This window comes from Eimeria necatrix, genomic scaffold (assembly GCF_000499385.1).
Source record: "Eimeria necatrix Houghton genomic scaffold, Enh_scaff1189, whole genome shotgun sequence".
Lineage (NCBI taxonomy): Eukaryota > Apicomplexa > Conoidasida > Eucoccidiorida > Eimeriidae > Eimeria > Eimeria necatrix.
The window spans coordinates 1-8,463 of NW_013651966.1; the positions used below are offsets into that span (position 1 = coordinate 1).

General features: G+C 56.3%; 4 protein-coding genes across 4 annotated transcripts; all 4 read left to right on the forward strand.

Annotated features, from left to right (window-relative positions):
• Positions 1–25: 25 nt before the first annotated feature.
• ENH_00006320 (hypothetical protein) lies at positions 26–737 on the forward strand (the record flags this gene model as incomplete). Its single annotated transcript, XM_013578546.1, has 3 exons — positions 26–313; positions 431–494; positions 666–737. Coding segments are annotated over 3 exons (424 nt in total), but the record flags the coding sequence as incomplete, so codon positions are not given.
• An 843-nt stretch (positions 738–1,580) lies between these two features.
• On the forward strand, positions 1,581–2,997 carry ENH_00006330 (hypothetical protein; the record flags this gene model as incomplete). The annotated part of the gene is made up of 3 exons (XM_013578547.1): positions 1,581–1,619; positions 1,830–1,988; positions 2,179–2,997. 3 exons carry the CDS (start codon positions 1,581–1,583, stop codon positions 2,995–2,997), a joined length of 1,017 nt encoding a protein of 338 aa, XP_013434001.1.
• A 490-nt stretch (positions 2,998–3,487) lies between these two features.
• ENH_00006340 (hypothetical protein) lies at positions 3,488–4,297 on the forward strand (the record flags this gene model as incomplete). The annotated part of the gene is made up of 1 exon (XM_013578548.1): positions 3,488–4,297. One exon carries the CDS (start codon positions 3,488–3,490, stop codon positions 4,295–4,297), a length of 810 nt encoding a protein of 269 aa, XP_013434002.1.
• A 2,550-nt stretch (positions 4,298–6,847) lies between these two features.
• ENH_00006350 (MORN repeat-containing protein, putative) lies at positions 6,848–7,775 on the forward strand (the record flags this gene model as incomplete). The annotated part of the gene is made up of 4 exons (XM_013578549.1): positions 6,848–6,943; positions 7,181–7,208; positions 7,314–7,457; positions 7,666–7,775. 4 exons carry the CDS (start codon positions 6,848–6,850, stop codon positions 7,773–7,775), a joined length of 378 nt encoding a protein of 125 aa, XP_013434003.1.
• Between the last annotated feature and the right edge of the window lie 688 nt (positions 7,776–8,463).

The window sequence follows — 8,463 nt, forward strand, 5'->3', positions numbered from 1 at the left end:
CCTGCTGCTGCTGCTGCTGCTGCAGGCGGGTGCCGGGGCTGCCGCTGCTGTTCCTGTTCAAAGGGGTGCTGCAAATGGAGCCGCCCACGAAGCAGTCGAAAGCTGCTGCTGCTGCTGCGCAGCGCAGCAAGACAGGGGCAGCAGCAGCAGCAGCTGCTGCTGCTGCTGAGAAGCAGCGGCTGGCCCGCCAGAGGAAGCAGCTGCTGCAGCAACTGCAGCAGCAGGGCGAAGACTGCAGCGTGCTGCTTCAGCAGCAGCAACAGGAAGAACTGGAGCAGCAAAAGGAACAGCTAAAAGCAGCAAAAAAGAAAAAGTCCGACGCGCTTTCCCGCTGCTGCTGCTGCTGCTGCTGCTGCACTCTCAGCTGCTGCTGCTGCTGCTGCTGCTGCTGCTGCAGCAAATTTATAATTCGTGTGGTGTGGGGCCGCAGGAAGAAGAGGGGAGTCAACCCGCTGTCTTGCAAGAAGACCACAAAGAAGATAATTGAGAGCCCTGTGGGCAAACCCTAAACCCTAAACCCTAAACCCTAAACCCTAAGGTCTAAGCCCTAGCCCTGAGCCGTGGGGGACCAGTGATTGGCGTTTCGCTGGAAGGCTTAGCAGCCCTTAAGACTGAGGGTTTAGGGTTTAGGGTTTAGGGTTTAGGGTTTAGGGTTTGTGCCGCAGAAGCTGTCGCAAGTCAAGAGGGTTCGTTCGCGACTCCTGAAGAAGCCGAAGGAAGAGCCCGGCACAGAATGAGGGTTTAGGGTTTAGGGTTTAGGGTTTAGGGTTTTGGCCGCAGCAGCCCTAAAGAGCCCCCGTCAGGGTTTAGAAATTAGGGTTTAGGGTTTAGGGTTTGTGTGTGCCTTCGGCACTGGCGTTTCAACTACGGGCGCAATAGAGAAGGCTACTGGCCCCGCCTGGTAAACCCTAAACCCTAAACCCTAAACCCTAGAATGGTGTGTAGTGGCCCCACACGCGAGGAAACGCAGAAGGGGTGTGTTTGTTTTTTCTTTATTAACATTTCTCAAACAAAAAACAATTATTAATTTACTTGATTCTCAAATTGCTGCTGCTGCTGCTGCTGCTGCTGCTGCTGCTGCTGCTGCTGCTGCTGCTGCTGCTGCTGGGGGCCCCAACTCGCGCGGTGTCTGTACACCTCAAGCCCACTATCTAAACCCTAGCAGCACAAAGGGTTTATTTAGTGCCTTCTTCTGTTGAACTAATCTTTATTTTCTCTTTGGGGCGTGCGAGGGCAAGGGTTTAGGGTTTAGGGTTTAGGGTTTAGGGTTTAGGGTTGCAGCTGCGGCGCGGGAGGGAGCGGCTGCGGCCCTTCCGTGTGTCAGGCCTCTCGGGGTCTTCTCTTTAGTCTGCAGCCCGCAATTCAGGCTTTAGGGTTTAGGGTTTAGGGTTTAGGGTTTAGGGTTTAGGGTTTAGGGTTTACAATGGAGTTGGGAGGCTGCGCAGATAGCAGAACCCCCCTAACTGCAGCAGACAGCCAGCAGCAGCCGCTGGGCTTCTGTGGGGCCCCTGGGGGCCCCCCCAAGGGTGTGGGGCCCCCGGGGGCCCCGGGGGCCCCGGGGGCCCCCTGGCCTGCACTGCATGGTGGGGACCCTGCGGGCTACGGCGTGGCCTACGAAGGTGCGTGCGAGGGTTTAGGGTTTAGGGTTTAGGGTTTAGGGTTTAGGGTTTAGGGTTTGGGGTGGGGGTTTGGGGTCTAGGGTTGAGGGAGTTGAGCTGGACGTGGCGGGTCGCGGTGTTTAGGTCTGGGGTATGGGGCCGGGATGTAGTGTTTAGGGTTTAGGGTTTAGGGTTTAGGGTTTAGGGTTTAGGGTTTGTTGCGCGTCGCAGCTCAACGAAAGGTGCGAACTGAATAGAGAGTATTGCCTCATGGAAGGCAGCAGCAGCAGCAGCAGCAGCAGCAGCAGCAGCAGCAGCAGCAAGAGGGTCTCCGTGCATCACTGGCCGCTTTATGGAGAAAGCGTGAATCCTTATGACGTGCCCAAAGAGGTAGGGTTTAGGGTTTAGGGTTTAGGGTTTAGGGTTTAGGGTTTGGGGACTTTTCGCTTGCTGCTGCGGTCTTTCGTTTCCTAAGAACTTGCGGATGCTGCGACGGAGCCACGACACAGAAAGACGCCAGGGTTTAAGATTTAGGGTTTAGGGTTTAGGGTTTAGGGTTTAGGGTTTAGGGTTTGCGCAGAATCGAATTGCGATGGCGAAGAACCTCACGAGCTGGAACGGAGACTTTTTAAACCAAAGAGTGGATGCACTTTATGCGCAAATTCATTTGGGAGTTGCTGCTGGCGAAGCTGCTGTTGCTGCTGCTGCTGCTGCTGCTGCAGTTGCTGCTGCAGCGCCGGGAGCTGCAGCAGCAGCAGCAGCCCTTTCGGCAGCAGCAGCACCCGCAGCAGCCAGGCAGTTCTTTGAAGAAGCCGCAGCAACAGCAGCAGCAGCATCTGGCGCTGAGCTCGTTGCTGCTGCTGATGCAGCAGCAGCAGCAGCAGCAGCAGCGCCCAGACACACCATGTGCGGGCACTGCAGCAACTGCAGCAACTGCAGCAACTGCAGCAACTGCAGCGGCTGCAAAGGCTGCAGCGGCTGCCACATGCAGCAGCAGCAGCAGCAGCAGCAGCAGCAGCAAGAGGGTTTAGCGAGACGCGAAGGTGCTCATGGCGGATGCGGTGGCTGCGAGATGTGCAAGCAGCAGCAGCAGCAGCAGCAGCAGCAGCAGCAGCAGCAGCAGCAGCACCGCCACCACCACCATCACCAGCAGCAGCACAGACGCTGCGGGCAGGACTATGAGCAGCAGCTGGAGGCATCTGCTGCTGCTGCTGCAGTTGCAGCAGCAGCAGCAAAGCCGGCTGCAGGCGCCGCCCGCAGCAGCAGCAGCAGCAGCAGCAGCAGCAGCGACCGCAGCAGCAGCAGCAGCAGCAGCAGCAAGGAAGCAGTTGTCTCTCTGCTGCACTGCCACCACGGCAGAGACAGAACGGGGCTAATTGTGGGCGCTTACAAATTCTAGTTTTTAGGGTTTTCCCTCCTTGACGTTTGGAGAGACAACAGAGTAAGCCCTAAACCCTAAACCCTAAACCCTAAACCCTAAGCCCTAAACCCTAAACCCTGAGCCTGCGGGGGTCACGCGCCTTCGCAGCTGCTGCGAGCGCTAAACCCTTCCAGCCCCAAGTAAACCCTAAACCCTGAACCGAGAAAGTCTGTGCCTCTAGGGTTTAGGGTTTAGGGTTTAGGGTTTAGGGTTTAGGGTTTGTGCGCAGGCTTTGGGGATGGAGTTGTTTGAGGCGATAAACTCTCTTTTGTGGTTTTGTTTGTACTTAGAAGAAGCCGAGGGTTTGAAAACCCCCAAGTGCTTCGATTTATATGCAGCAGGCAGCAGCAGCGAGCAGCAAAACCCTAGCCTAAACCCTAATCTAAACCCTAACGCAAACCCTAATCTAAACCCTAACGCAAACCCTAATCTAAACCCTAATCTAAACCCTCACATTGTCTCCAACGGCATGGGGCTTAGAGACATTCCCTGGCCCCCCTCACGCCCGCCTAGGCAGCAGCAGCAGCAGCCGCAGCAGCAGCCGCAGCAGCAGCAGCAGCCGCAGCAGCAGCAGCAGGAAAAGCCCCTTTATCAGCACGAAGTCGAGCAGCAGCAGAAGCAGCAGCCGCAGCAGCAGCAGCAGCAGCAACCCAAGCAGCAGGAAGCCAACCTACGTGGGTCGGTGCCCTGCCCCTCGCAGCAGCAGCAGCAGCAGCAGCAGCCACATGAGCAGCAGCAGCCAAGTGAGCAGCAGCAGCAGCCGAGCGAGCAGCAGCAGCAGCAGCAGCCGCAGCAGTTACACGAGCAGCAGCAGCAACCGCAGCAGCTAAATCAAGAGCAGCAGCAGCCATATGAACAGCAGCAGCAACAGCCGCATAGAGAACCGCAGCAGCCGCAAGTGCTGCTGCCGCAGCAGCAGCAGCCACAAGAGCAGCAGCAGCCACAAGAGCAGCAGCAGCCACAAGAGCAGCAGCAGCCACAAGAGCAGCAGCAGCAGCAGCAAACTCGCCAGCCAGCAGCTAGCCAAGGGAGCCCTGAGGCTGCCTCAAACGAGGGCGGTGAAGCCCCAGCAGCAGCAGCACCAGCAGCAGCAGCACCAGCAGCAGCAGCACCAGCAGCAGCAGCAGCACCAGCAGCAGCACCAGCAGCAGGAGGCCCCCACAGGGGGTGCTCCTCTTGCCACCAGCAGCAGCAGCAGCAGCAGCAGCGGGAAGCAACCCCACCAACAAACACACTTTTCAGTGGGGCCCCGCACCCCTCGGCAGAGGGCCCTAACTAGACTAGCTAGCTAGCTAGCTGGCTAGCTGGTAGCTAGCTAGCTAGCTTGCTGGCTAGCTAGGTAGCTAGCTAGCTAGCTAGCTAGCTAGCTAGTCCAGCCAGTTAGCTAGCTAGCTAGCTGGCTGGCTAAAGGCTGCCCGCTGGCTAGCTAGCTCGCTGGCTAGCTGACTGTCGAGGTCTGGGCAAGCAAACAGGGGCCAGCTAGCTAGCTAGCTAGCTAGCCAGCTAGCTAGCTTTGATGGCTAGCTAGCCAGCTAGCTAGCTTTGATAGCTAGCTAGCCAGCTAGCTGAGGAGCTAGCTAGCCTGCCAGCTAGCTAGCTAGCTGGGGCAGAGTGTTTGAGATGTGTTCAGATTGGTGAGCTTTTGTTGCGAAACAAAACTGCAAGATTGAAGAAAGTAAACTTCCTAGGGTTTAGGGTTTAGGGTTTAGGGTTTAGGGTTTAATGTTTAGATGCCAGCGAAAGCTCGCGAGCAGCAAAAAGAGGGAGCAAATGGGCAGCAGCAGCAGCAGGTAAGACCTGCCCTCCTGTGGCCAGCAAAACCCTAAACCCTAAACCCTAAACCCTAAACCCTAATTTTAAGGCTGGGCGCCGCTAGGAAACCTCAGCAACAGCTATCGCCCACAGACCGCAGCCCTTAACTCCAGGGCCACCTGCTACCTAGCTAGCTAGCAACTAGCTAGCTGGATGGCTAGCTAGCTAGCTAGCTAGCTAGCTAGCTAGCTGGCAGCTAGCTAGCCAGCAGGTAGCTTCGCAGCTAGCTAGGCCGCTAGCTAGCCAGATAAGCAGCTGGCTAGCTGTGCAGCAAGGTAGATGGGCGGCTAGCTAGCTGGCTAGCCAGCTAGCTGCTGGCACGGCAGCTAGCTGGCTAGCTAGCTGGCTAGCTAGCTGCTAGCTAGCTGCTAGCTAGCTGCTAGCTAGCTAGGAGGGTACGCAGCTAACTAGCTAGCTAGCCAAGCCGCTTGGGGGCGTTTCAAAGTGCATTTGCAGAGAGGATGTTCGCAACCCTCCGCGTAAACCCTAAACCCTAAACCCTAAACCCTGATGGGAATGCGATGCAGCGAGCTAGGGTTTAGGAAGGCTTGCTGCCTTTAGCACTACTGGCATTGCAAACCCTAAACCCTCGAAGCTGGAGGCTCGCTGCAGGCACGCAAACCCTAAACCCTAGGTCTCGAACGTAAACCCTAAACCCTAATTCCCAGGCTCCGAAGCCTAGGCTTCAAACCCTTAGGACTTATGCCATGTGTAAACCCTAAACCCTAAAAGCCTAAACCCTAAACCCTCGCCAGCACAAAGAATACTCCAGCAGACAATCCACTTTGCTGCTCGGCTTGAAGCCGGTGGCCCAGAGATTGAGGATTAGGGTTTAGGGTTTGCGTTTTAGTGTTTAGGGTTTAGAGTCTGCGTTTTAGGGTTTAGGGTTTAGCGTTTAGGGTTTGGGGTTTCGGCTGCAGCAGCGCCGGAGGCGGCGGCGGCCGTGGTTCCCTTCCCCAGTGGCCTGCAGGAAGTGCGCGGGGGGGAATTTGGAGAAAAAGAATAAAAGAATAAAAAAGAAATAAAATTAAATGAATTAAATGGTTTTAATTGGATTAAAAAGGCGCGAAGAACTCGAAAATTGAGCTTCGGGTGCCGCCGCGGCGCCGGCGCTCACGGGTCAGTCACTTCAGTGTTGCAGTCCTGCCGGCTTTTCCGCCCGCTCCGCCCCGTTTTAAAAGCCTTTTTTCAATAAAATTGCATTAAAAGCGTTTATAAAAAGCAGAAAATGCGAAAAAGCGATTAAAAGGACGCAAAACGAAGGCGAAGGGAGGCCCGGCGGAGCTGCGCATACACCCGACACGGCGGCGGCGGCAGCCCCTGCTGCAGCCGCTGTAAGTGAGCGGCGAGGCCGCAGCGCTTTCCAAAAAACGAAATAAATTAAAATAAATAATTAAAAACAGTTTTTTGTTGTTTGCAAAGAACTGGGGAGTGTGGCGAAGTCTGGGGCGGCGAGCTGTCTGTACACCGCAGCACCACCGGCAGCGCCGCCGCTGCTTCTGTTTTCTGCGCCGAAGCAACGCCAAAAACCCCTTCTTCTTTCTTTTTTATTTCACTTTTATCATTTCTTTTCTTTTTCCGCTTCTTTGCATCCCCCAGCTCGCCCCAATGCGCCCGAAAGCTCCCTAGACACCCCAATTTCCGATCCGCCGGGGCTCAGCCGCGGCTGTCCGGCCCTGCTGCTCCAGGTGTACGTACACCTCAACCATTCGCGAGCCCTGCGCCTGCAGGGGCCGCCGCCCGCCCAGACAGTCGCGCCTCCCCGTAAACCCTAAACCCTAAACCCTAAACCCTAAACCCTAAACCCTAAGCCCTGCTGGCGCTGCCTTCGCCTCCCGAGGCGCCTTAGAACCGCAACAGATTTGAGCTGCTGCTGCTGCTTAAACCCTTGCAGCAAACTCAGCCAAATTCTTCTCTGGGCAAACCCTTAACTGCTTCCTTCCCGGGCCTGGGCCTGGGGTTTAGGGTTTAGGGTTTAGGGTTTAGGGTTTAGGGTTTGGCTTCGCAGGAAAGCACAATGGGGACTGCAATTTCCTGCCAGTGTCTCGACGCCAGCAAAAGCGAAAACGGCCTCGAGATAGTGGCGACGCAGCAGACGGAAGGAAATGAGGGAGTAAGGGTTTAGGGTTTAGGGTTTAGGGTTTAGGGTTTAGGGTTTAGGGTTTAGGGTTTAGTCGCGTGCGCGTAAGAACGTGAGGAGCGTGAGCACCCTTTAGGGCGCGGGGCTTGTGAGGGTTTTGCGGCGAAGCTGTTGCCTAGGACTTAGCCACTGCGTTCTAGGGTTTAGGGTTTAGGGTTTAGGGTTTAGGGTTTAGAGGTGAGGGTTTAGGGTTTGGGTGGTTGTGCCCAGGACAACACTGCGAAGACGACGGTTTTGAGTAGGCGTTAGTGGTTGTTTGCGGGAGCTGCGGGTGCGTTGGCGCGGGCGCGGCTAGGGTTTAGGGTTTAGGGTTTAGGGTTTAGGGTTTAGGGTTTGCGGCCAGGCGGCGGGGCCACTTACACGGGAGACTTCAAAAATGGACTTAAACACGGATTTGGTGTTTTAGTGAGGCCCTGCGGCTCGAAGTATGTGGGCTATTTCAAAGACGGGGTTGCAGAGGGCCAGGGCAAGTTCATCCACCCTTCAGGTAAACCCTAAACCCTAAACCCTAAACCCTAAACCCTAAACCCTGGCTTTGTCCGCGGGCCCGCGGAGCGCGGCGCCCGGGGCTGCGGCCGCTGCTGCTCCGCCTGCGCTTCTCAAAGGGAATGCTCGATCAGCTAGGATTAGGGTTTAGGGTTTAGGGTTTAGGGTTTAGGGTTTAGGGTTTAGGGTTTAGGGTTTGTGCGGCGCAGGCGACACATATGAGGGGCAGTGGAAAAACAGCAAAGCCCATGGGAAGGGAAGATTCACTCACGCCGACGGTTCTTACTATGATGGTCAAACCCTAAACCCTAAACCCTAAACCCTAAACCCTAAACCCTAATTTTTCTGGGGAATTCTTTTGCGCGTGTCCTCTTCACCGGCTCCCTCGCAGCTTCTGCTGCAGCAGCAGCAGCAGGGCTTCTTGCTGCTGCTGGCTCTGCGGCGCTGCTGCTGCTGCTGCTGCTGCTGCTGGCTCTCTAGCGCTGCTGTTACATCTCCAGCTCCGCTGCTGCTGCTGCTGCTGCTGCTGCACGCCGCACACCTCCGCTGCTGCTGCTGCTGCTGCTGCTGCACGCCCCACACCTCCGCTGCTGCTGCTGCTGCTGCTGCACGCCCCACACCTCCCCTGCTGCTGCTGCTGCTGCACGCCGCACACCTCCGCTGCCGCTGCTGCTGCACCCCCACCTCGCTGCTGCTGCTGCTGCTGCTGCTGCTGCTGCTGCTGCTGCAGGGGAGTGGGCTGAGGACCTGCAGGAGGGCTGGGGGCGGGAGGTTTGGGCGGACGGCAGCAGCTATTTGGGGGAATATAAAAAAGGAAGAAAAGAAGGAAAAGGAAAGTTCGAATGGAAAGACAAAAGTGTTTTCGAGGGACAGTTTTCCGGAAATGATATTCACGGAGAAGGCTGCTACCGCTGGAGCGACGGCAAGAAGTACACAGGTAGGGTTTAGGGTTTAGGGTTTAGGGTTTAGGGTTTAGGGTTTAGGGTTTGGGGTTTGGGGTTTGGGGT